At 46.2% G+C, this 26,926-nt stretch overlaps 1 protein-coding gene across 3 annotated transcripts in view; it reads left to right on the forward strand.

The window, feature by feature from the left end:
* The window catches only part of CCDC175 (coiled-coil domain containing 175), a 103,467-nt gene that overhangs the window by 54,798 nt on the left and 21,743 nt on the right, over positions 1 to 26,926 (forward strand). For all 3 annotated transcript variants that reach the window (XM_077464395.1, XM_077464396.1, XM_077464397.1), the window contains exons 9-15: positions 4,331 to 4,467; positions 5,315 to 5,425; positions 5,513 to 5,584; positions 8,155 to 8,290; positions 14,927 to 15,058; positions 17,277 to 17,415; positions 18,607 to 18,686. In XM_077464395.1, coding sequence (XP_077320521.1) covers positions 4,331 to 4,467; positions 5,315 to 5,425; positions 5,513 to 5,584; positions 8,155 to 8,290; positions 14,927 to 15,058; positions 17,277 to 17,415; positions 18,607 to 18,686 — 807 coding nt within the window. The remainder of the gene's footprint in view (positions 1 to 4,330; positions 4,468 to 5,314; positions 5,426 to 5,512; positions 5,585 to 8,154; positions 8,291 to 14,926; positions 15,059 to 17,276; positions 17,416 to 18,606; positions 18,687 to 26,926) is intronic.

Below are 26,926 nucleotides of genomic sequence, written 5' to 3' on the forward strand. Positions count from 1 at the left end.
CACCACCGCCACCCACCTCCAGTACCACCGCCACCCCTCTCCAGGACCACCATCCCCCTCCAGTACCACAGCCACCCCTCTCCGGGGCCACTATCCCCCTCCAGTACCACCACCGCCACCCACCTCCAGTACCACCACCAGCCCCCCTCCAGTACCACCGCCACCCCTCTCCAAGACCACCATCCCCCTCCAGTACCACCGCCACCCCCCTCCAGTACCACCACCGCCACCCACATCCAGTACCACCACCCCTCTCCAGGACCACCATCCCCCTCCAGTACCACTGCCACCCCCCTCCAGTACCACCACTGCACTGGTGACACAGGTTTCACTCGGGACACAGGCTGCACAGAAATGTTTTACTTTGTTGTACAGTGGAAAAAAATATAGTATCAAAATCATGCTTTTCAGAGGGGGGCGGGGCCCTTCCTGATTTCTTGCATCGGGGCCCTGAGGTTTCTAGTTACGCCTCTGCCCAAAGCCATTATAATTTCCCCTTAGAGTGACCTTGTTGCTAAAGTATCCTCTGCAAAGAAGACACTTAATGCTGATGCTTGGTATGTTTCCACCTCCTGCTGAACTGAAGAGCAACCAGCCACCTGAAGACCCTAATGCCGCGTACACACAATCGGAATTCTCGTCGGAAAAAGCTCTGATGGTTTTCCCGTCGGCATTCTGACGGAATTTCGCTCAAACTGGCTTGCCTTCACACGATCACACCAAATTCCGATGGTCAATAACACCGTGACGTACAACACGTTCGACGGCACTATAAAAGGGAAGTTTAATGCTTCCGAGCTTGCATCGAATTGTTTCCGACCATGTGTCGGAGTTGCATACACACGTTTGGAAAATCCGATAGAAAGGTTTTCCCTCGGAAAAATTAAGAACAGGCTCTCAATCTAAAGTCCGTTGGAAATGCCGACAGAAAAAGACCAATGGGCATACACACACATTCATATAGGTGTGATGGTCAGGTGTCCACAAATTTTGAACTGTACAGTGTATGTTTTGGAAAATGAGAACTGCCTGTCATGATTCTGACTCAATTTTCATCACCTGGAAGTTTTGTGTGCTTCACATTCCAGCACCTCCTGTTGGATTCCCCATAGTATGGGACCTTGGAACCTAGCATAGAAAGGTCACCAATAAAGTGCTTAAAGTGATTGTAAAGGCTTGCTTTTTTTTTTTTTTCTTTTTAAATAACAAACACATACTTCCTCTGTGCAGTTGGTTTTGCACAGAGCAGACTGGATCCTCCTCTTCTTGGGTCCCTCTTTGCTGCTCCTAGCCCCTCCCGCCTTTTGAGTGGCCCTTTAGACAGCAGCTTGCTACAGGTTGTCACCCAAGCCGTGTCAGAGCTCCGTGTATTCATTCAGACACAGAGCCCCTCTCTCCCCTGATTGGCTGACGGAGTTTGATTGACAGCCGCGGGAGCCATTAGCGCCGCTGCTCTGTCACAGTCAATCAGGAGAAGTGTACTGGATGGCTGAGGGGATCGTGGACATCACTGGAGAGAGGAGGAGCTCAGGTAGGTAATTGTGGGGTGCTAGGTTCACACTATTGCTAATTGGATGCCCGCATCCAATTCGCATAGCAGGGGATTGTGCCTGGCTCTCTTTGCAGCTGGTTCAAAAATTTCCACAGCGGCTCCGGTGTGAATTGCACAGGCGTACTGTGCGTCTTTTGGTCCATTTCAGGTCCGAATTCAGCCAAAAATTCGGGCTGAAATCGGACCTAAACCGGTAACTGGAGACGCACCGGACTTCTGCTGTGAGCCGCTGCATTCTCCAGTGTGAACCCAGCCTCAAGATGTCAAAATTATCAGGTGGGTTAACATTCCAATATCTACTAAAGAATAAAATATCAGTGTTAGGTGGACTTACTCTTTAAGTATTAGAATTATTGTCTGCTCTTCTAGAAGATTGTTTATTCCCTGTAGTCAGTGTTAAAGCCAGAAAAAAAGCCTAACCTTTTTAAGTGTAAGAAAAGGGTTTATGTTCTGGGTGATTTCAAAAGATTTGCCAGAGGTCAACTGTACATTTATTTATTTTTTAAAGATAAAAGATCTAGCTTTAGAAAATGTCACCAATTAATATTTTAGCATCCAAGAGCATTTCTAAACCAATGTGACATTTACTATTCTATGGGCAGAATTTTGCAGTGAGGTTTCATAGTGGCCTTTTATCCTTTAATATAGGTTTATCTTAGACATTTTTGTGTCATCCTGAGTGTATCCATAGATGTGATATAGCCATTGTCTGATCTGATGAAAAATGAATGCACAAAAAATTAGCTTGCAAATTAGGAAATATGCATGAGCATTTTGTGACACATAAAGAGCCTGTGCTCAGGAAAATAATGGAACCACCCACAGTGTAAACAGGACACAATAAGGTGAATTGAAATGTATTGTCCACTGAACACCAATACACCGGGCCTCTTACCACAGATAATGGACCACTAAATTTATAGGTGGTCAAACGAGCTTAGTATATCCATAATACCACAAAACCACTTAACTTGAATAGTAGATAGCTGGATCTTCTGTGGTCTCAACACATAGTAAATCCGTAGGTACATGCATAAACTATAAGAAGGCAACTCCTCATGGTGTTGCATGTAAAATCAGGGTGAATTTATTCCAAATAAAACAGCCAGAATACTCACATTTAATCTGATAAAAGCAGGCATATCAGGAACTACAGTCTGTCTTAGATATAGTTTCCAACCACAACGATGGCCGTGGTCGTCGCATACAGCGTCGAGACATCAGAGCTCCACCCTACGTGGCGTTTCATCCATTAGGAACATCGTCCTAAATTAGCCCAACCAACCGCCACATATATAGAAAAGGGAAGACAGTCAGGGTCACGCAGAACCCTAGTCAACTAGCATTCACACTTACCCTCCCTCCCCAGTGCACATAATGCCTATAACATAATAGGCCAGTGTAAGGAAGCCACACAGGACTAAGAAACCATATCCAAGATAATTACATCAGATCCTTGAGCTGCAGTTTAATACATTCACAATTTCCTGATTTTTGGGAATTTATTGGAGAGTGCTCTGCCAGCGTGGATTATTTTAAATCTGGAGAGATCACAATTTAGGCGGGATACTTATGATCGTGTTGGAGTATTAGTAGTATAGTCTTCAATGCTTGGAAAAGTTATAAACAAAACATAATGTGGTTATGAGTTAAGGGTACAAAGTCATTGAGAATATCTAAAAGACAGACTTCTGATGTTTGAGGGTCAATAAAGCCAAGGTGAGTTTCCATCCTGAAGAGTAGAGCGTCCCAAAAGCTGGTGATATGGAGACAAGTACAGATTGCATTGTATATGGCAGCAATAGGGTCATCACACCTATAGCACTAAGCGTGGGAGCATGAAACCTATACAATGCAGCTTATCTGGAGCATACTGCATATGGGGTATGCATTTAAATTGTGTGAACTTGTCAGCCTGCTAATAAATTTGAGCCATTTTGTATATGAATTTGCAAAAGGTTGTTTCCCCTTTTGCTTGTAGACATTTGTAGACAGTAGTGGTGAACTTGATTTGGCCTTCCATCTACAGAGATTGTTTCAGGGGGAAGGAGCACAAAGACAGTGTTTGGTACCAAGTTGAGTTCTAATAGTGTGGCGTATCAGTAGGTAATTAAAATATAACTTTTTGATATATATTTTTGAATATGTGAGAGGTAGGTTATACATTTGCAGATACACTTAGTTGCGCAGGACAGAGGCCAACCTTTACTCTGGAGGGGGAAGGGGGCACTTGGCCATGTCCCTTTACATGTAATCTGTTGCATGACCAACCACAAGGAATGCATCCCATTATCAGTGGTGTAACTTCGCTGAGAAGCTCTGAAATGGATTATTAAAAAAATAAGTAGCTGTCCTGACCACAAATCATAATCCATGTATCAGTTTGTCACCACTTCTTGCATGAATGTTTTTATACAAACCAGTGTTTGATGGCCATTACAGTTTTGAGTCTATATCCTCCCTCTCCACTGTACCACGTTGTCTGATAGCACAGATTACATAGGGAAGAATAGGGACGCTCATCTAACGCCATGATAGTAGAATTTGCTTTTTTTTTCATGGCTCAGACCTGCTTAGCTATGACATGCTGAGGTGGAATGGTGGCCAAGCACAGGTCCTGGTATTTCTTCTATTTCCCATTTGTCTGACTTGGGAACCCAACGTTTTTTTTTAAACAGATAGATTTAGAATTGCATCAGGGTTATGTGATCACTCTACATTACGTTAATGATTATTATCGGAGTTCTTTAAACCCTGTTGTGCTTTATTTTATATAAGCTGGATGAGGAAATGAATACAGCAGAGATACTGCATCAGTCTATAGAAGAGCGGCACAGCGCTTTGAAGCAGGAATACAAGACTGCATCAGAGGAGGAGGACCGACAACATGCTATGAAGAAAGACACAGCACTGCAGTAAGGATTGCTGCTCATTCTGTAACTATTTCTCTGCATTACTCTTCAACTTAATGCATTCTCTGCATTAAAGTGGTTGTAATCCACTAATGTTCAAAAAACCTGCAAGACGAAGGCATAATGTGCTAGTATACATCGCATACTAGCACATTATAAAATACTCACCTTGGAACAAAGCCCTCCAGCGCTATAAAGTCTCTTCTGAGAGGAATGACATGTTCCCCCTGTCTGCCTTCCGGGTTTGCGAGCGCCAGCTATGTGATGGCTGGAGCTCAGATGACGTCACTCCTGCGCATGTAGGTGGGAGCTGCCATTTTCAGCATGGGCTCTGAATGCCTGCCACTGTACACTGGACCTTCAGAGAGCATGTACCAGGCTACATGCACTCTGAATATCTCTTAAACTGTCCAAATTTAGGAGATATTCACGGTACCTGTAGGTAAGCCTTATTATGGGCTTACCTGTAGGTTCAAGTGGTAGTGCAAAGTTTACTACCACTTTAAGGTAAAAAAAACTTCTAATGCCTGTGCCCCCCCCCAAGCCATCCCTAAACGCTTACCTGCGTTCTCACGATCCAGCGATGTGCCTTGCTGCAGCTCTTCTCTGTTCACTTCCTCTTCTCACAGAATACTCAAGACAGACGTGGGATCCATTAGCTTCCACTGCTGTCAGTCAAATCCTGTGAGAAGGGAGCAGGGGCGGGGACAAGGCCAGTCTGCACTGTATGTGTCTATGGACGCACACAGCCCAGCTCAGGAGCATGCCTGCATGAGGGGCCCCTTCACATGGCTCTTCGCATGGTAAGCCAGCATATTATTATTACTATTCCTATTTTTATTTCTCTAAGGCTCGAAAAATCCAGAGATCTGCTCAATGAGAAGCAAGAACTATTAGGAAAACTAAGCTGGGAACTGACAGAAATGGATTTGAAGTCAGAAGAGCTGGTAGAGAGTATGCGGTAAGCTGCTGTACTATAGAGTACGATAGCATCATGTGTAATAAGAACATTGTTTCCTTATTTACATTGACATGAATTTATTTTCAGAGTCACTACAGAACACCTTGCTGCACAAGTAGATGAAGCTAAGGAAGATATGACAAATGAAAGACAGAAAAGGTATGAAATTAGACTTGTATTTTCCGTTCCATTAGATCAGGGATTCCTAACCTTTTACAACTGATGCATCTGCTATGTTTGGAAATTAAACCTCATTTTGGACTCTAAATTTTGTTGTGGTGCTTTGATTTTTACACTCAAACACCAAATTTAAAAAAATGCAGATAAAAGCACAGAACAATCAAATATTCTAAATGCTTATTCCTTTCCCTAAGTAATAATTCTTTTCACTTGCAATGTGCTTTTGCATTTGCTAGAAAATTTGACTACTCTAGGAATAGTAAATTCCCTTTCTGCCCATTCTGTCCTTGCACATCATAGCCCTTTCCTCTCCTGGGTGTGTGTAATTACTGTCTATGCTGGCCCAGCTCTTCCATCTCTCCCTTCACCTTTCTACATAGTCTGTTATGTATGTGTCAGGGCAGAAGCACAGGGGAGTAATATGGAGTGTCACTTGGGTGACAGTTCTAAATCTGCCAGGGCTGCCGACATCACATACAAGATGGCAGCACCAAGCAGCAGTCTCTGGGCTTTTGGGTGTTTACACAAGGGAGTATTTTACTGGTAATAAAGCTAATAAATAGCATGCATAAAATATGGTAAATGTACAATAATTTCATGGGAAGGTTTTTGAATAAATAAATGATCTGGTGCCAGAGGCTCTTTAAGCACTGCCTCTCTGAACACTATAGATCAGAGATTGTACAACCCAATAACAATGTGTGGTGAGCTTAAAAGGAAAGTTCAGCTAAAAGCTAACTAAAGCTGGATACATACTATTCTATTTTCTTTCTTTTAGATTTACCAAAACCTAATAGGTCAAACCTAAACACGTTTTCACTTTTTATGTAATCAGGCAGGACCTTGCATTACATAGTTGAAGGTAAATCTAAAGAAAAACGAACATCAAAAGTTGTATAGTGAGTATCCAGCTTAAAGCGGGTTCCGCGGGAAAAAAATAAAATATAAAAGTCAGCAGCTACAAATACTGCAGCTGCTAACTTTTAAAATAAGGACACTTGCCTATCCAGAGCACCTGCGATGTCCTCACCTGAAGCCAACCTGTCCCTCGGCTCTGGGCGGAGGTGCCGGTATCTTAAGTAAGGGAATAAGGAAGTGAAGCTTTGCGGCTTCGCAGCCTGTTTCCCTACTGCGCATGCACGTTCTGAGTGGTCCCTGCTGTTTTCTGGGACTTGTGTGTCTCCCAGAAGACAGCGGGATGGGGGTGGGAGGGGTGGGGGGGAACGGAGGAAGGGCCGGATCTCTCGCCAGAAGTGGGAGCAAATACCTGTATTAGACAGGTATCTGCTCCCCCCTTCCCCTTAAAGGGGCCAAATGTGACATTGGAGGAGCGGAGGAACCGAATAAGCGGCAGTTCGAGAAGTTCCATTTTTGGGTGGAACTCCGCATTAACCACTTACCAACCGCCTCCCGCCAATATATGTCGGCAGAAGGGCTCGTACAGGCAAACTAACACGTACCTGTACGTTGCCCTTCAAGAGGCGGCCGGCGGCCCGCGCGCGCGCACCCGTGGCATGCTCCGTAAGTCGGGTTGCGAGTCTCGCGGACTCAATCGCCACGGGGATACCCGCGATCGTTATCACGGAGAGGAAGAATGGGTAGATGCGCTAATGTAAACAAGCATTTCCCTGTTCTGCCAGGGCTGAAGTGGTTAAAGCTAAACCTACTCCCACCCCCATTCTAAGCCTATTCTGTCTAACCCTGTAAAGCAAAGATCTATTTATTCACCAATTCTGACGCCATTAAGGTCCAGTCCCGTGATCCGCTGTCAGCGATGGATTCAGTGTACAGTATTCAGTGGATTTAGGGACGGCTGACAACGGATGCCCCATAGTAAGCTTATGGGTGACATCATCTCCCAGACATTTGCCGCGGTTGTCAGCAATTTCTCCTTTTCACAGAAGCCACCAATGGAGAAATGTGACCAGAGAGGCTTCAGAATAGATAAGTATACAGATCTTTTCTTTACAGGGTTAGCTAGAGTAGACTCATGCCGATGACATGAGATTATCGGACAAATGATCATTCTTTTTTTTTTTTCCTGCATGCTAATCTCAGATCAAACCTGTGGAGTTTACTAAAGTCACGAAAATTCTCATACGACAGAATAATAATTCAGAAGTGATGGAATGTATTTGTATTGCATTTTCGAATGACAACTGTAGTGATTAAAAAAAATCATACATCGTAAATTTTTTCGTGCATGTCCGATCGCATGATACCAAATAAACTGTCATGATCAGCCCTCGAAAGCTGTGTACTAACAATCATGTAGTGATCTGATCGTGTGTATGGGGCTGAATGGGGGTGAGAGTAGGTTTAGGCTTTATTAGATTTTGACTGAACTTCCACTTTAAGCGCCGACTGTCTGTATGTCTGAGATCAAAACTGTTATACCCAAATAAGAACAGATGGAGGTGATCTATATTATTACATACTATTTATTGTAATCTAAATCAATGATTCAAAAGAAATTATATTTCATTGTACTGTTTTTCTTTCAAAATACAAGAATTACAGAGTGTGTTTTCTTTTATTTTTCAACCCAGAATGGCAATTCAGATTAAAAAAGATGAAGTGACAAAAGAGATGGAGCTGTGGAAATTGTCTGAGAAAGCCATTGTGAAAGAATTAAAACAAAGAATAACAGCAGGACAAAATAAGCAAATGTACTTGACTTCAGAGGTGAGGACAAAAGAAATTCACTTTGAGGCATATTCACTACATAACATGTTTTAAACTTATGTGTTTCGGTGGCAATTCAGATCAGTGTGTTGTAACCAGTGTTGGTCATCTTACTTTAAAAAAGTAATTAGTTAAGTTACAAATTACTTCTCCCAAAAGTAATTGCGTTAGTAACTCAATTACTACATTGGAAAAGTAATTAGTTACTCAGCAAATAACTGTGACCTTTTTTAAATATTCTATAATGAAATTACGTTCTATAACATCTTTAATATCAAAGATGTTTATATTAACTGATTGAAGAATAAAAACACTATATACAGTATTTTAGAACATTTGGTATTTATTTGAACCCAAATGTTGAGGGGGGTGGCAGCGATTGGTACTTGAGGGGGTGGCAGCGGTGGTACTTGAGGGGGTGGCAGCGGTGGTACTTGAGGGGGTGGCAGCGGTGGTACTTGGGGGGTGGCAGTGGTGATGGTGTACTTGGGGGGGTGACAGCGGTGGCACTTGAGAGGGTGACAGCGGTGGTACTTGAGAGGGTGGCAGCTGTGGTACTTGGGGGGTGGCAGCGGTGATGGTGTACTTGGGGGGGGGGGGGGGGGGGGTGGCAGCGGTGGTACTTTGGGGGGTGGCAGCGGTGGTGTACTTGTGGGGGGGGGGTGGCAGCCAGCATGGTACCTTGGGGGGGGTGGCAGCGGTGGTGGTGCCATCCTCTCCCACCACCACCACCTTTGCCTCTTACCGATCTCATACCTACCCTATCCCCTCCATCACCTCTGTTGTAGAAGTGATGAAGGGTGGGTAGGGATGGGATCAGTAAGAAGCAGAGGTGGTGGAGGACTTGGGATGGATCGATTGCACTGCAATTCGAATCATTAATCACTTACTTGAATGCCTCCAGGGATGCCTTTCCTCATGGGGAGACTGCATTTTTCAGTGTCCGCCTCGCCTCTCTCTCTTTCTCGTTCTCTTTCTCGTTCTCGTTCTCTTTCTCTCTGGATAGGCGGGGTGGGTTGGGGCGGTCCAGACAGTCTCTCTGAGTCTCAGCCTCTTCTCAGCTCAGTGGGCAAAAGCCCCCCTCCCCGTGGCGGAACAAACGGCCAGGCATCGTGGCCACAACAGGCCTCCCAGGCGGTAGATGTAATTGAGGTAATGCCACCCAAGTAATGGGAACTGATTTACCGTGAGGGGAAGCAAAATCAGTTATATTACTCGTTACCCTCTAAAGTAACTGCGTTACGTAACTCCGTTTATTTTAACTCAGTTACATCTCTGGTTGTAACACATGCATTATACTGTGTCTTACTGCAATGATTGTCAACTTTCCATTATACATGCCCTGTGGTTCACTGCCATGCCACCCCAACACACATATACAGTTCATATGGAAAATATTCTCAGAGCTTCATTCTTCCACATTTTGTTATGTTACAGCCTTATTCCAAAACAGATTCAATTCATTATTTTCCTAAAAGTTTTACAAACAATGCACCATAATGACAATGTAAAAGAAATTTGTTTGAAATCTTCACAAATTTATTAAAAATAAAAAACAATTAAAATTGAGCTCAGGTGCATCCTGTTTCTACTGATCATCCTGGAGATGTTTCTACAAATTGATTGGAGTCCACCTGTGGTAAATTCAGTTGATTGGACATGATTTGGAAACCCACACACCTGTCTATATGAGGTCCCACAGTTAATGTACAGAGCACCATCCAAGCCATGAAGTCCAAGGAAATGTCTGTAGACCTCTAAGACAGGATTGTATTGAGGTACAGATCTGGGGAAGGGTACATATATAAAAAAAATAAAAAAAAAAAAAAAAAAAATTCTGCAGCATTGAAGGTCCCAAAGAGCAGAGTGGCCTACATCATACGTAAATGGAAGAAGTTTGGAATCACCAGGACTCTTCCTAGAGCGGGCCGCCCCGGGCCAAACTGAGCGATCGGGGGAGAAGGGCCTTAGTTAGGGGGGTGACCAAAAAACCCGGTGGTCTCTCTGACAGAGCTCCAGCATTTCTCTGTGGAGAGAGGGGAACCTTCTCTGCAGCACTCCACCAATCAGGCCTGTATGGTACAGTGGCCAGATGGAAGCTACTCCTCAGTAAAAGGCACATGACAACCTGTCTGGAGTTTTGCCAAAAAGCACCTGCAGGACTCAGACCATGAGAAACAAAATCCTCTGGTCTGATGAAACAAAGATTGAACTCTTTGGCCTTATTGGCAAGAGCCATGTCTTGAGGAAAACGGGCATTGTTCATCACCTTGCTGATACTATCCCTACAGTAAAGCATGGTGGTGGCAGCATCATGCTCTGGGGAACTGGGAGACTAGTCAGGATTGAGGGAAAGGTGAATGCAGCAATGTACAGAGACATCCTTGATGAAAACCTGCTCCCGAGTGCTCTGGGTCTTAGACTGGGGTGGCGGTTCATTTTTTAACAAGACAACAACCATAAGCACACAGCCAAGATAACAAGGGAGTGGCTTCTGGACAACTCTGTGAATGTCCTTGAATGGCCCAGCCAGAGCCCAGACTTGAACCTGATTGAACATCTCTGGAGCAATCTGAAAATGGCTGTGAACCCATTCCCCTCATCCAACTTGATGGAGCTTGAGAGGTCCTGCAAAGAAGAATGGGAGAAACTGGCCTAAAATAGGTGTGCCAAGCTTGTAGCATCATACTTAAAAAGACTTGAGGCTGTAATTGGTGTCAAAGGACAAAGCATTGAGCAAAGGCTGTGATTAGTTATGTACATGTGATTTTTTTATTTTTTTTATTCTTTAATAAATTTGCAAAGATTTCAAACAAACTTCTTTCACATTGTCACTATGGGGAATTATTTGTAGAATTATGAGGAAAATAATGAATTTAATCCCTTTTGGAATAAGGCAGTAATTTAAAGGGATTGTAAAGTGATTATTTTTTTTATTTTTTAAATAACAAACATGTAATACTTATCTCCACTGTGCAGCTCGTTTTTCACAGAGTGGCCCCGAACCTGCTCTTCTGGGGTCCCTCGGCGGCTGTCTCGGCTTCCTCCCGCAGGTGCTTCTCATGTTCATGCGAGCTCCCTCGCATGGTGAAAAGCATCTGCGGGCGTGCTCCCGTGATACAGCCGGCAGGTATAGCTGCTCGCCAGTGGCGGCCCGCCCATAGGGGGCGCCCGGGCGCCGCCCCCCCTCTCCCTAGGTGTAAAAAAAAAAAAGATAAAAAAAAACGGGCCCTTTAAGACATTTAAAAAAAAAAAAAAAATGTAATTTAACAATTTAACACAGTGTACTGTGGCGCCGGTCACAGTGCACTATGAGAAGCGCCACGTCGATGCAATCACAAGATTGCATCCATGGCGCTTCATTTGCAGGTTAAAAACCCGCCTTGCGGCGCACTGCAGAACGCCGACTAGCTTCCGCCCGTAAAATCACTGTGATTCTACGGGCGGGAGCATTGTCATTCTTAGACAGGCAGTCACTTCCGGCTTTCGGCTGCTTCACAAAACCCGGAAGTGACGTCGGCAGCTCCGTTCCTTAGCCCGAGCGGAGCTGCCAGACAGTGAGACAGGTGAGTCACCGCATAAAGGCTTTCTAGTTTATACTTTGTTGAGAATGTTCATGCATTTAGCTGAATGAATGCAAAAAGCTTTCACAGCCAGAAAGGTTTCCCCAGGCCAGGCGACTTTTGCCGTGGCCAATCAGAGAATGAGCTCTGAAGGGGGAACTCCACGCCAAATTTCTGGAAAAAAATTTGACGTGGGTTCCCCCTCCGAGAGCATACCAGGCCCTTAGGTCTGGTATGGATTCCAAGGGGAACCCCCTACGCCGAAAAAATGGCGTGGGGGTCCCCCCCAGATCCACACCAGACCCTTATCCGAGCACGCTACCCGGCCGGCCAGGAAAGGGGGTGGGGACGAGCGGGCGCCCCCCCCCTCCTGAGCCGTACCAGGCCGCGTGCCCTCAACATGGGGGGGTGCCTTGGGGGAGGGGGGGCGTGCGGCCCCCCCACCCCAAAGCACCTTGTCCCCATGCTGATGAGGACAAGGGCCTCTTCCCGACAACCCTGGCCGTTGGTTGTCGGGGTCTGCGGGCGGGGGGCTTATCGGAATCCGGGAGCCCCCTTTAATAAGGGGGCCCCGGATACCGACCCCCCCACCCTATGTGAATGAGTATGGGGTACAATGTACCCCTACCCATTCACCTGTGAAAAAAAGTACAAAAAAAACACAACATAGGGTTAAAATATTTTATTGCACAGCTCCGGGGGTCTTCCGTCTTCGGGGGTCTTCTCGCCGGACTCCTCCGCTATCTTCTTGTAGCTCTTTTGCTAGCGGAGGAGCCCGGCTTTCTTCCTCGCCGCCAGCCTCTTCTTCCGACTTCGGGGGTCTTGTCCCCCTCTTCGGTTCTTCTGCCGGGCCACCGCGCCTTCTTATAGCTCTTTTACAGGCGGTGGCCCGGTCTTCTATCGCCGCCGCCGCCGCCTGTTCTTCTTCTTCTCCTTCTTCTCCAGGAGATGTTGCCTCGACGATCTCCCTGGCCGGAATGCCAGGGACGCGCTGCGCTGCTACTTATATAGGGACAATGGGGCGGTGTCACATGGGTTGATGTCACATGGGTTGATGTCACAGTCGCCATGTGACATCAACCCATGTGACCAACCCATGTGACATCAACCCATGTGACACCGCCCCATTGTCCCTATATAAGTGGCAGCGCAGCGCGTCCCTGGCATTCCGGCCAGGGAGATCGTCGAAGCAACATCTCCTGGAGAAGAAGGAGAAGAAGAAGGAGAAGAAGAAGAAGAACGGGCGGCGGCGGCGGCGACGACAGAAGACCGGGCCACCGCCTGTAAAAGAGCTATAAGAAGGCGCGGTGGCCCGGCAGAAGAACCGAAGAGGGGGAGAAGAGGCCGGCGGCGAGGAAGAAACCCGGGCTCCTCCGCTAGCAAAAGAGCTACAAGAAGATAGCGGAGGAGTCCGGCGAGAAGACCCCCAAAGACGGAAGACCCCCGGAGCTGTGCAATAAAATATTTTAACCCTGTGTTGTGTTTTTTTTGTACTTTTTTTCACAGGTGAATGGGTTGGGGTACATTGTACCCCATACTCATTCACATAGGCTGGGGGGCCGGTATCCGGGGCCCCCTTATTAAAGGGGGCTCCCGGATTCCGATAAGCCCCCCGCCCGCAGACCCCGACAACCAACGGCCAGGGTTGTCGGGAAGAGGCCCTTGTCCTCATCAACATGGGGACAAGGTGCTTTGGGGTGGGGGGGCCGCACGCCCCCCTCCCCCAAGGCACCCCCCCATGTTGAGGGCACGCGGCCTGGTATGGCTCAGGAGGGGGGGGCGCCCGCTCGTCCCCACCCCCTTTCCTGGCTGGCCGGGTAGCGTGCTCGGATAAGGGTCTGGTGTGGATCTGGGGGGACCCCCACGCCGTTTTTTCGGCGTAGGGGTTCCCCTTGGAATCCATACGAGACCTAAGGGCCTGGTATGCCCTCGGAGGGGGGAACCCACGCCAAATTTTTTTTCAGATTACATAAGGGGCGTGTTTTATGAGAAGTGGGAGGGGCCAAAATGATGGGCAGGGTCATGATGGGCGGGGTCTGGCGCCCCCCCATCCAAAAACTTCACCAGCCGCCACTGCTGCTCGCTGTATCACACGGCCCCGCCCCCCCCTCGCGCCGTGTCAGTGGATGTGATTGACAGCAGCGCGAGCCAATGGCTGTGCTGCTTTCCATCCATCCACTCCAGCCAATCAGCAGCCAGGCTGAACGGTGGAAAGGACGTCGTGGGACTTTCGAGGGGTGAGGTAAGCAAAATGGGGGGGGGGGGGGGGCTTTGGGGCGCTGGCACTGTCAGATGTTTTTTCACCTCAATGCATAGAATGCATTAAGGTGAAAAAACATTTACCTTTACAACCCCTTTAAACAAAATGTGGAAAAAGTGAAGTGCTGTGAATACTTTCCAGATGCACTGTACAATGGCAAAAAATAGCACAACTGCACACCACAGTTCATAAACTGCAATGCTGTGTGTGTTCTCTGTATGGCTAGAAGCAAGATGGCAGCACTCTAGTCTAATGTCGCTCGTGTCCTTGGGTCTAAAGCTGTTTATAAGTTATTGGTAAAGGAAAAATGTGCTTGATATGCAAAGCAGAAGATCAGTTTCTAGCTTTTTGGCAGTAAGTGATCCCTCTCTGATGAGAACTGGGGTAAAAGCCCAGTCTATTGTTCTAAGCTTTCACTTGTAGTGGATCCTTTTTTCTAGAGTATAAGGCTACGATGCAAATTCTTTTTTGTGTTGGAGCAGTAAAACATAACCATCATGTTGCAGTAGAATAAAGAAGGGCTTGCTGATAGTCCATACCCACACACGCACATTTAACTTTATATGTACAGATTTTTTATTTTTTTTTCATACCATATAAGAAAAACCTCAGACTAAACTCCTAAGATCTCTTGACTGAATTCATTCTAATCAAAGTAAAGCCCCAGGCAGTTTGCATAATTACAGAAGATTCACATAGACATGTGTGTATGTAACATAGAACCAGTATGATTTTAAGTATAATGCAAGATGATGGTGACTTGATGCATAGATACCGAACCCATGTAATCATTTATAATGTTTCTGTATCTAGGGCAAACGTCTCGAGGGGGAAATTGAGAAATGGGACAAAGAGATCAGCAGTATAAGTGAAAAATTGGATAATGCAAATAAAGAATATTTAACCGAAGAACAGAATCTCAAGGAACAGATAAAGACACTGGAGGTGAGATCAAAGATGGAAATGAAATCGCAGACCACTGGTTATAAATCTTGAAGTGAAATGCCAAGCAAACGGCTAAATACATAATTGATAAATATACATTTTTTGATAAATTATTTGTAGTTTTGGCCAGTCATTCTGTGATATGTGTGATACATGTGTGCCTGGAGGATCGGACATGTAGAGGAGACTGATTTGACCGATACCCTTAAAGGTCCACTTCAACTCTAGTCCATTCATTGTTTTCATTCCCAGGTCCTGATGAAGGGGCAATTTTTGGACCCTTGAAACGTGTTTTGGATTGTCCTCTTGACTTTTATTTGGATAAAGTCATATCGAACCTTTTAGCAGTGGTGTGGCACTTCAGTTTACAGTCTTGTGATATGTACACCTGTGCTAATCAGTGCGATCACTCTGCTGCTTTTTCATTCAGTTAAAACCTATATCTAGGCATAGCTAAAAAAATAAATAATAAAAAAAAAACATTCCTCCCTGCTAATAACATCTCACCCATTTACCAGTAACCAAAAAAAAAAGCCTGTTTTACCTGACCCCCTGCTGTCACTCATCTGGGCGTGAAGATTGGTGAGGACTGGTCTTTATGCCACCATTTGTGGTTACTGCAGTGTTCTGGAACTTGTGGTGCCCCCACTGATGGACAGTCAGTGGAAAGTGTTCATGTCACCCAAGCAGTGATTTGAGTCCCTGAAGAAGGACCTTCCCAGTGTGCAGTGCAGAATATAGAAGATTTGGAATCCGGTATGTCAAGTGACTGATGTGAATGAGGATTCAATAAGTAAATGAGTGGCTTTTAGATTTGTGTGAGAAGATTTGGGGATGCCCAAAGACCTCTTATCAAAGCTAGTGATGCTAATTCACTGTCCAATGGGAAGCTGCAATGCTTAACCTAAAGATGAATTGTTTATTCAGTAACTACATGTGTCACAAGGCTGGCTGAACAGGTAAAGTGGTAAACCTATATGTATTTCAAATAAGTGTTTAGCTATTTGCCTGACATTTTTATTGGTGCGTTTTAGGCAAAATTTGGCAGCTCACAAGGTTTTACCCCCTTTTTTGCATTTTAGGCAAAAGCCCTTTGTTTCAGTCATCTAATAAATTCAGTTATAGTGTGTTCTGTATCAGCGAGCCTATCTTAAGGTCTCAGATGGCACACCCAAGATGGTGACTTGACTTTTTCTACTACAGTTTAGCAATACAGCTGGGTTACATCCCTGCTCCCAGCCTGTGATTGGACAGTAAAGGAGCAGCAGAAGAGTGATGGATCTGCTCTCCTCCCTCCTCCTCTCAGAATCTTTCTTGCAAGCTTATGTGCACTGATTGGGTGCTACAGCTTTCCTAGTCCAAATGCTGATATACAAGGGGTTACAAGCGTGATACCAGAATAGATTCATATACTCACTCTAGCTGCATTTTAAAATACATTTAATCCTTTTTAAAGAACACCCTTCTGTATCAATTGGTGGGGTTTTATTTTTTATTTTATTTTTATTTTTTTATATGCGGCTGGAGTTCAGCTTTAAAGGAAACATATTTAAGATTATTATTTCACAATTAAACATGTAATACAGAGTGAACCAATAACACAGACTTAACAGACCAGTATGAGTTTTCTAAACAGAGAGGACAGCAGAAGCTGCTTTCCTTCAGACTCCCTCTCTCTGATTAAAACTTCATACAGTGTATTCTAAATAAAGCACAAGAGTGGTAGCATAAGTCACTCCACTATCTCATTTTTAATTTTGAGCTCTGTAAGCAATACATTTCTGTTAGAAAAGTAAGTCTGGAGAACATAGAAAACATGTGAAAATGAGCCTAGAGCTCCACCTGCTGGCTTGAAATAAAAATGCCAAATTTTCATATTTTAGATTTCATATTCACATTGTATGTTTGTTTTTATTTATTAGTCCTGAAATAGACAAAATGCATCCAAAACCTCTAAAAATTCCCCCTAATGAAAATAGGTGTCCTGGTTGTCTCTGGTTGAGGGTGAGGTTAAGGTCACTGATATACAATCCATATACGGATTAGAAAATTGATAGTGTGTTTACAGCAGCATATTAGAATGCAGCATATTTTTTCTGGGTTAGTGATTCACAAAGTAGTGAAGACAATGAATCAACATGAGAGCGAAGGAACCAGGTTTTAGTAGATCACACGTAAAACGTAGTCTAACTGCATCTTTTGAATGTTGACTTTAAAGGAGAAAGTTCAAGTTTGTATTAAACATCTAGAAAATGAGCAAAACAAACTGGCCCACAACATTCTTATTATGAACGAGGCTGAAGACACCTACAATAAAGAGAATACCGGCTATGAGGATTTAAAGAAACATGCTGGAGGTGAGAGTGTACAGTGATATGTTATATGGAACCATGGTCCAAATAAAGTATTGTATATGGTTTTGTAACAAGTATTGTCTCTGTAGTTATTTTCAAAGTCTGAATATTTTGGAAAAATATATTTTTTTCTGATTATGTCTTAAAATTATGATGGTACTGAGGGGTGAGCTTTTTCTCTTCTCAGGTTAAAACTTAGTGTTACTAAACCCAGTAATATGAAAATGGTCCACCTCCCCCTCACAGTGCCTACAGCTATAAATCTTCCCTTTACATTAAAATATTGCCACTATATACCTTTTTGGATGATCTGTATATGACGGTTACATGATAAACTGCACAGTTTCTCTAGTGCTGAGAGTTCAGGTAGGAGGAGATTTCCACTACAGCCTGAATACATGCCCACATGTGTGATGTCTATATCATGTGACCTGTTCTCTCCAGCATAAAAGACACAACTGAGCATGTGCAGGTCGGATACGCTGCCTGTGTTAGCTGGCCTTCCCCAGATAGACAGTGCACGGAGGGAAGGATCTGTGCATACAGGATAAAACAGCCCTTTTACACAATGCAGAGGATTAACCCCTTAACTTCCACAGTGAGTATAACAAGCATGTTATGCTGCATATACAGACTGATTTTACTGTTGTGGGTTTAATAACACTTTAATGCTTTTTGCAAAAATTGCATAATTCTGCCAAACTCTCTTCATTTTTGCTAAAATGGAAAAACTCTCAATTTAGTTCATTACTGTTTTTAAGTTTCCTTACTTGAGACATTGACATCTGTAACCTTAGGCAGCCCAACAGTCATCATTCAACCACAAAATTATCAGATCCCACCCACACGTTTGATTTGAATGGGGAATCCCCCACTCTGTGCTATTGTGTTCTGATGGTGTGGAGCCTTCCCTGCCATCAGGATACAATGACCAGTGCTGCCGGCAATAGCTGGCGGCACTGATCGATCAGGAAAAATCCAACAGGCTGGTTATACAGATGTCGATCGGTAGATTGACTTCTGTATAATCGGGATGCCCATACATATGTGGAAATCTGGTCTGTACCTTTTTGATCCTTGTATGGCCAGCTTTAGATATTTGGATATTTTAGATATTAGATGTAGAGCCCAGGTTAAATGAATCAAAAGCAGTCACAAGTAAACGGAGTGAATTCAGTTTTTTTTTCTTTGCAGCACTTAGAAGCAGACAGAAATCCTTGGAGCAGTCCATCAGTAAAATTACCAAGGACATTCAGGCTAACATAAAGATAAAGGTAAGTTCTTGTGTAAGGGTTGTATCACACTACTGGCCTTCGGTGAGCATTCACCTTCTAGTTATTTGGAAGAGCAGCCTGTATTGCAAAACATACCAAAGATTTTTTGTTGCTGTAGAGTAGGGATGAGCTCGGTGTTCGAGTCGAACATCGGCCGTTCATCTGTTCGACGAATTCATAGATTTGTGGACCGTTTGCACCAAATCTACAATGCACTATGCCATTGCAGTGCATTGCTGGCTCATGATTGGCCAAGCATGCACTGTGACCCCGCATGCTTGGCCATTCACAGCGCTGGCAGCGAGGAGAGCCATAAATGGCCACAGGCAGGATGCCTGTGGCCAATTATAGCTCAGGGGGTTTAGTACACGCACCACACTATATAAGACTGCCAGTGCGGTGGCCTTGTATAGTGTGTTGCGGCGTGCAGGGAAAGAGCTAGATAGGCAGGGACAGTGTGTTCTTTTCTCAGGCATCTTAAAGTTTAAAGTGGGTGTTGTGTGCTTCCAGCACAGTATACACCTGACGATACCCCTTATTGCTGGTGTTGTCTGTTGCATATCTTGCATATTAGCCTTTAAAATTAGCACTTTTGATTTTGAACGTTGAGTCCTATAGACTTTAATAGGGTTCTAAAGTTTGTACAAATTTTAGGTCCGTTTGAAGGTTCTGGTGCGAACCGAACCGGAGGGTGTTCGGCTCATCCCTACTGTAGAGTGCCGATTTAAATGACGCCTGTGCTCTATCCTGTTTGAGAATTCTATTTTTTATATAGGCATTAATCTCCCTCAGCATCTGCCAAAAATTGAAATTGTTTTTTAGTGGACTGACCCTCTAGAGCTCATGTACACAGGAAGTTTTTGCAACTGCTTTTAGGGGCATCTGGCGTTTACTGTATCTGAACTCTCCTCCATGTTAGTCTATGTGTCCATGCAAACATAAACTTTCAGAGGAATTTGGAGGCATAAGCGTTTAGGGGCAGTAAAAAAAGATGACTGCTTAAGCATCCAGAAGCAGAGGCTGTTTAGCTGTAAAAATGCGAAACGCCAAAAAACGTGGCTTAACGCTGTAATGAGCTTTTAGCCGCATTTGGCGTTGTTAGGCGTTTTTACATTTTAGGAAGTGTTTTTACTATAAAAACGCTTAAGAAAGCTAATGCTTAAAAAACACGCATGGGGGGCGCGGCAAGATGGCGACCTGAGTGGACGTGTGTAAAGGGAGCTCCGCGCTGCACTGATTATTTATCCGCATGAAAAGGATTTATCACGCCTGTCTAACCTCGTGATTGTGCCACTTGACTCTGGGCATGAGAAGAGGGCACCCCAGCTCACAGAAGAAGCGGCAGCAGGCCCAAAAAACCTCGCCGGATCCCCGGGAAGCACGTGCGCTCTCCCTCAACATGGCGTCCCAGACGGATAACCCGGAGGCGGCAGCGCTGGGGACCGACCAATTCACCGCTCTTATGCAGGCAATTACGGGATGCCAGACCTCGCTGACGGCCAAAATAGAGCAGATGCAAATGGAGATTGGTTTGATCCGGAGGGATATGGACAAATACAGAGACCGGCTTGCTGAGGCTGAGCGGAGAGTGGGGGATACGGAAGACACGGTCCACTCGCATGGCGAATCTATCCGGACCCTGCAGGTGAAGATGAGGGTATTGGAGTCCCGTGCCGAAGACCAGGAAAACAGAAATCGGAGGAACAACCTCCGCCTGGTGGGCCTCCCAGAGGGGACGGAGGGCCGGGAGCCGGCGACTTTTGTGGAACACCTGCTGCGCACCCTTTTACCCCAGGCTGTCTTCTCCCCCCAATTTGTGGTCGAACGAGCGCACCGGATGCCGTCGGTGAAGGGACCGCCGGGGACGCTGCCGAGGACCTTTATATTCCGGCTCCTGAACTTTCGTGACCGAGATATTGTGCTGCGGGAGGCGAGGAAGATGGGGGAGCTGCGGTACGAGAATGCCAGGATTATGATTTTCCCGGATTATTCGACTGAAACACAGCGCCTCCGTCGCACGTTCGATCAGGTTAAGGCACAGCTCCGTGCCAGAGGCTTGAAGTACAACATGATGTTCCCGGCTAGACTATGGGTGGTCGATGGCGAGTCTGTCAGATTCTTCGGGTCGCCGGATGAGGCTTCTCGGTGGATTGAGTCGCTGCCTCGGGGCCGTTAGATCTGCCGCTCTTCATGGAGGTTGGTGACGCTCCTGCCGCGCCTGCGGCCTCTCTGTTCCCGACGCCTGTGACTTTATCCTGCTATAGGTACTGACTGGCTGGGCTTCACCACCCGTGGGCACCCCCCTTGTTGGATCCCCGTTTATCCTTGTTCGCCCCCCCCCCCCCCTTCTCCCCCTGGGGCTGTGTTTGGTGCTGGCAGAAATGTACTGGGGCTTTGGGTTGTCGGACTGCAAATCGGCGCCTTGGGCTCAAGGGACATGGGGGGACTCCAACCTGTTACGGGACTGGATGACTTTTCTGGGGGGCTGGTGCGAAGTCCCTATTCTGGTTCGGGATGGGGCCGTTCCGCGGGGAGCGTGAGTGAACTTCCCCCTCCCTTTTTCTGATGGCTGGACGCCTTTGCGCCCTCTCCCCCCCCTTCCACTGGATCCCCTTTGGACTTGTTCACGGTTATTAGCCCAATGGATGGTGGGTGGGGTGGGTGGTGGGACTGTCGGTGCTGGGGTTGTCTCCCCGCGGGTGAGGTGTCCCCTGAGGGTCTCTACGGAGGTCGGTGGGGCCTGGAATGACTTTTATGGATGGAACTGAGACGGGCGGTGGGAACATAAGTTGGTGCCCTTAGTGTATGCTAAGAGACGGTTAATGCATATGTTCTGTTAATTACTAGAGGTATATGATGCCTCCTATACTTCCTGATTCTGTGCAGGGTTGCAGGGTGGAGCTCCCAGATTCTCTCTCCCTCTCCTTTTCTTCCTCCCCCTCCTTTTTTTCTCTTCTTCTTCTTCCTCGCTCTTTACTCTTGCTCTCTCTTTCTCTGGTGATTCCATCTATTTCTGGTCTCCACGGTGGGCTTCTGTGCCACGCTGTCCCAATAGGAGACCTTCCTATGTAAGTTTTATTTGATTGGTTTGGGTATGCAGACACCTTACGCTATGGTTGGCGGGGTGGGGGGGTTGGGAGTTAAAGTTTAAGTTTAAGTTTTGCTTTTTTGTTTTTACATTCCAAGAAGTTATGGCTGCACTTTCTGGTAGACAGATATATTTTCATGTGTACAAGTGGCACTTGTGGGTGTGTGCCGCCCCACGATTATGTCCGGCATTTGAGGGGTGGGTTTGGGCTCTTGGGTTATGGGGGGAGGGGTCGTCCTCCCCGGGCCCGGCTTGTCTACAGTTCCCCGAGTGTTATCCAATTCGACCCGTGTTATGGCCCAGCTGAAGGTTCTCTCATGGAACGTCAGGGGTCTTAATAATAAAATCAAACGCTCGCTGGTTTTCGAGTTCCTTAAAAAGTATGACCCCCACATCTGCATCCTACAGGAAACGCACCTGGTGGGCAGCAAAATTCTTAGCCTCAAACGACCATGGGTCGGCAGACATTTTCACGCTACTCGCACGGGATACTCTCGAGGGGTTAGCATCTTGGTCCGTAAATCTCTTACCTTTGAATTGCTGGATGTCAAGCTGGACCCTGGGGGACGTTATGTCATTATACACGCTTGCGTGAACGGGTTGGAGTTGGTGGTGGTGGGTCTCTACTTACCCCCTCCGGCTGACATGTCCTTACTATACAGCATGGTTCCCATACTGGCACAATATCCCACGGACAACATTCTTATGATGGGCGACTTTAATATTTTCCCCCGAACCCATCCCTGGATAGATTGGCTGCTGGTGCCTCCACTGAGTCTAGTCTATCTAAATGGGCAGGAATATTCAGTCTGGAGGATGTGTGGCGGTGGAAAAATCCCGGGGAACGCTCCTATACCTGTCATTCCCTACCCCATAATACGTTGTCGCGAATCGACCTTGCTTATGTAAGTACCGCTATGCTTCCTAAACTTAGATATTAGTATTCTCCCTAGAGGTATATCGGACCACTCCCCTTTGCTCTGTAGCATATAAACAGCTACTGCCCCCTCTGATAGAATCTGGCGCCTCTCCAGGTTCTGGATTAGTCACCCCACTATAGAATTTGAAGTAGGGGCGCTGATACAGCAATACTGGAGGCTGAATGCCGGGTCCGCCTCTCCAGGCATTGAATGGGATGCTTTTAAGGCTTTTGTACGGGGATGCTACCTTTCATCTATTGCTAGGGAGCGCAGGAATGACCAGATCGCCCTTGAGGAGGCTGAGGCTAAGGCCCAGGCCTTGGAAGCACGGTTTGCCCGTACGGCTAACCCGATTACCGGACAGGATATGAAGGTAGCATACAGGGAGGCGATGCTCCTGCGGGTAGCTAAGGTTCACTAAAGGCAATTGGTTCAGACACAGAGGATATTTGAACAGGGGGAGAAGACGGGGAGGATGCTGGCCTGGATAGCTAAGGAACAATCCCCGATGTCTACCATAGCTAGGATACAATCTGCGGATGGGACCATACACACTGAGCCAGCAGACGTTAATGATTGCTTTAAAGACTTCTATGCTAATTTGTATTCTTCTAAAATGGATTATTCCATTGAGCAGTTACACAAATTTTTAGATGATGTGCTGTTTCCGACCCTGACCCCTGAAGCTAGGAAGGCCCTGGATGGTCCAATTACGTTAGAGGAGGTGCGGGTTGCGCTGGGATTCCTCCAATCAGGAAAGACCCCGGGTACGGATGGGCTCCCACTTGAATTTTTTAAACAATACGCGGACGAACTGGTGCCCAGGTTACACGACATGTTCATGAAGACGTTGTCCGGCGATGCCCTTCCCCATTCTATGGCTCAAGCTATTATTGTAGTAATACCCAAACCTGGCAAGGACCCCCAGTTCTGCTCCTCTTACAGACCTATCTCCCTTCTTAACTCTGACGCCAAAGTATTGACTAAAATCCTAGCTAGGCGCCTCAACGAGGTAATTCTTACCCTGGTTCATGACGACCAATCGGGCTTCATGCCCGGGAAGGGGACGGATATTAACCTTCGGAGACTGTATGCGGTCTTGTCCTCGGGGGTCGGAGATGTTGACAAAGTGGTTGTGGCCTCCCTGGATGCGGAAAAGGCTTTTGACTCCGTGGATTGGGCCTATCTATGGGAGGTCCTCCGCAGGTTCGGTTTTGGTCCCATCTTTGTCTCCTGGGTTGAGGCCGTGTACAGGTCCCCGACTGCCAGGGTGCGCACGGGGGCTGTCCTTCAAAGGGGGACGAGACAGGGTTGCCCTCTATCGCCGGGGCTTTTTGCCTTGGCGGTGGAGCCTATGGCCATTCTTCTCAGATCCACGACCCAAGTGAAGGGCATAGTCGTAGGCCCTCTGACGGAAAAAGTGTCCCTCTATGCGGACGACACGCTGCTGTACCTTAGAGATGATGGTGCTTCCCTGCAGCGAGCACTTGCGGTTATAGATCGGTATGGGCACTATTCGGGAGTCCGGATAAATTGGGGTAAGTCCGTGCTTTTCCCGCTCCATTCGGGGGTAGGCCCGATAGACTCTGATGGGCAGCTCCAACAAGTATCCCAGTTTCGGTACCTGGGGGTGGAGATCAGTAAGGATCTTGGGCAATACGTTGCTCTTAATCTTGCCCCTGTGGTGACTCAGATCACGCAGAAATGTGCGGCTTGGAGGTCTCTTCCCCTAACCCCGGTAGGTAGGGTCAATTTAATTAAAATGTCTATACTACCTAAACTTATCTATCTGTTTAGGCAGACTCCCGTCCCCATACCCGCCTCCTTCTTCAAGAAACTGGACAGTGTAGTCGTCACCTTTATTTGGAATGGGAAGGCCCCAAGGATAGCTAAATCTACCCTGCAGCTCCCGGTTGCAATGGGGGGCCTTGCCCTTCCTTGCTTTCTAAAATATTACTGGGCGGCGGTTCTCGTGACACTTAAATGGTGGCTGGGTGGGCAACAGGTGAATCCGGCGGCAGTGGTGGAGGGGGCCTTGTTGGGGACCCATTCCGAGTTGCGAGATCTATTTTATAGAGGGCCCAGATCTAATCCGGGGGTGACGACGCCTATGAAGGCAACAATTCAAGTCTGGGACACGGTGACCAAAAAGCTGGGACAACCACACACCTGGTCCCCCGAGACGCCATTATGGGGTAACCCGCGTCTCCCCCACTTCTACTCCATCCCGGACCCGGTTGTCTGGACTAGATACGGGATTGCCACACTGGGGGATATAGTGTTCCAGGGGCGGCTTCGCACGTTTGATGACTTGAAGGGTCTTAGAGGCCTATCAAACCGCATGTTTTTCAGGTATCTCCAGATCCGACATGCTTATAGGTCCCAATTTCCTGAACCAATTACTCTCCGAATCTTGGATCTGGAGAAAGAGCTTAGGTCTCCTGAACGGGCTAAAACAATGTCAAATATCTATAATATACTGTCACTCTTGGACACTTCTAGGGTTTCCCAGCTGTATGAGACCTGGCGAAGGGACATTCCAGATCTAAGGGGGGAGGACTGGGAGGAGGGGATCCAGCAATACTTGACCCTGGTTGTTTCTTCCAGGGATAGGTTTGCTCAACTAAAGTTTATACACCGTGCTTATTTCTCCCCGAAACGCCTGGCCAGGATGTATCCGGACAGACCAGCGGCATGCCCCAGATGCGGAGCAGGGGAGGCAGATTTCTTCCACATAGTCTGGTCCTGTCCGCTGATTAGGAATTTTTGGTCGGAGGTCCTGGATGATATTAATTCTGTCAGTAAGCTACATGTTCCAAATAGCCCCCTTCCCCTTCTCCTGGGCATATGGTCTTCCATAGAAGCCCCCCAGCGGAAGAAATTGTTTGTGTTCTATGCCGCTATGTACGCTAGGAAGGCAATTATGCTTCACTGGAACCAGGCTCAGCCTCCTACCAAACAGCTATGGTTGACGCCTTTTAATAGGGTGCTGCCTCTGTATAAATTAACATATATGGGAAGGAATTGCCCTGGAAAGTTTGATAGGGTGTGGGCGGCCTGGATAGAGGCAAAACAGGTGACTATTGGGTAACGATGTTTCCTATCTGGATTGGCCGAGACTGAAATTTGCTCTGATGCTGTTCAGTGGCTGGAGTGGTGGGCGGATGGGGATGAGCGGTGGAGAGTGGTGGGTCTGGCGCCCCTTCCCCTCCCCCCCTCTGGGGGAGTGGTCTGGGCCCTGGCAGTACCTCTGTGTTTACAACTTTGCGGGTGGGCTGAGGCCCCGAAGACGCGACCATTCGTATTTTAGATGTACTAGATAAGTTTCCGGATCTGAGATCATCACTTGTAATATCTGTCTATTTTGACTGTTTTTGGATTGTATCTATTGTTTTGCCATGAATAAATAAACTTTATGTTAAAAAAAAAAAAACACGCATAAAGGCTCAAAAACGATAATCAGAAAAGACCGCTAAAAGCGCGGTTTTAATGCTGCTTTTTCCTGACAGCAGTTTTGGCATTTTTCAAACGTCCTGTGCGCATGAGCTCTTAAAGTGCAGCTATGGGTAAATTAAAAAATTACATATGTGATGCAATTTGTCACCAACATTAACACAGCAGTTTTTATTTCTCTAGGTCATAGTTTATTTTTTTTTATTTTTTTTTTATGTATTGATCTTGCGAGTAAATCCGTTCTTTTTACACTTTCTTTAACTGAGTGACAAGGCTGTTCATTTTGCAGTGAAATCACGCAGCAGCTATGTCGCCCTGCGAGACAGGTAGCTTTAGATGGACATGTAGTGTTAAATGTTAAAAAGGACTTTAAACAGCAAACAAATTACATTTTCTTATTCTAATGCAACAAGAAAAAAGTTTAAATCATATACTGTAAATAAATGCTGACCTTGTGAGCACCTAGGTCAGTGTTGGTTTGTCCCAACCACTGTAACTGTCACGGGTTGTCACAGTAAATGTAGAAAAATATATAAAAAATGTGTGTAAAATAATTAAAAAAAAAAAATTCATATACCGAATATTGTCATTATAGATGTTAACACTATGCAGTTGCTTTAATACCAAAACCTATAGTGGTTTGGGTATTAAAGCATAACTCCGAATATCCTGGCCTCTACTCTGAACCCCACTGTACATAGTGGTACTTTATATTCCCATGGCACACGTTCCTGGATGCGCTGTCAGATTTGGGTGCTGTAGCAACAACCAGCTGGATA

The sequence above is a fragment of the Lithobates pipiens genome, unplaced genomic scaffold, assembly GCF_037356315.1.
Source record: "Lithobates pipiens isolate NorthernLeopardFrog02 unplaced genomic scaffold, aLitPip1_a1.2 Scaffold_30, whole genome shotgun sequence".
NCBI lineage: Eukaryota > Metazoa > Chordata > Amphibia > Anura > Ranidae > Lithobates > Lithobates pipiens.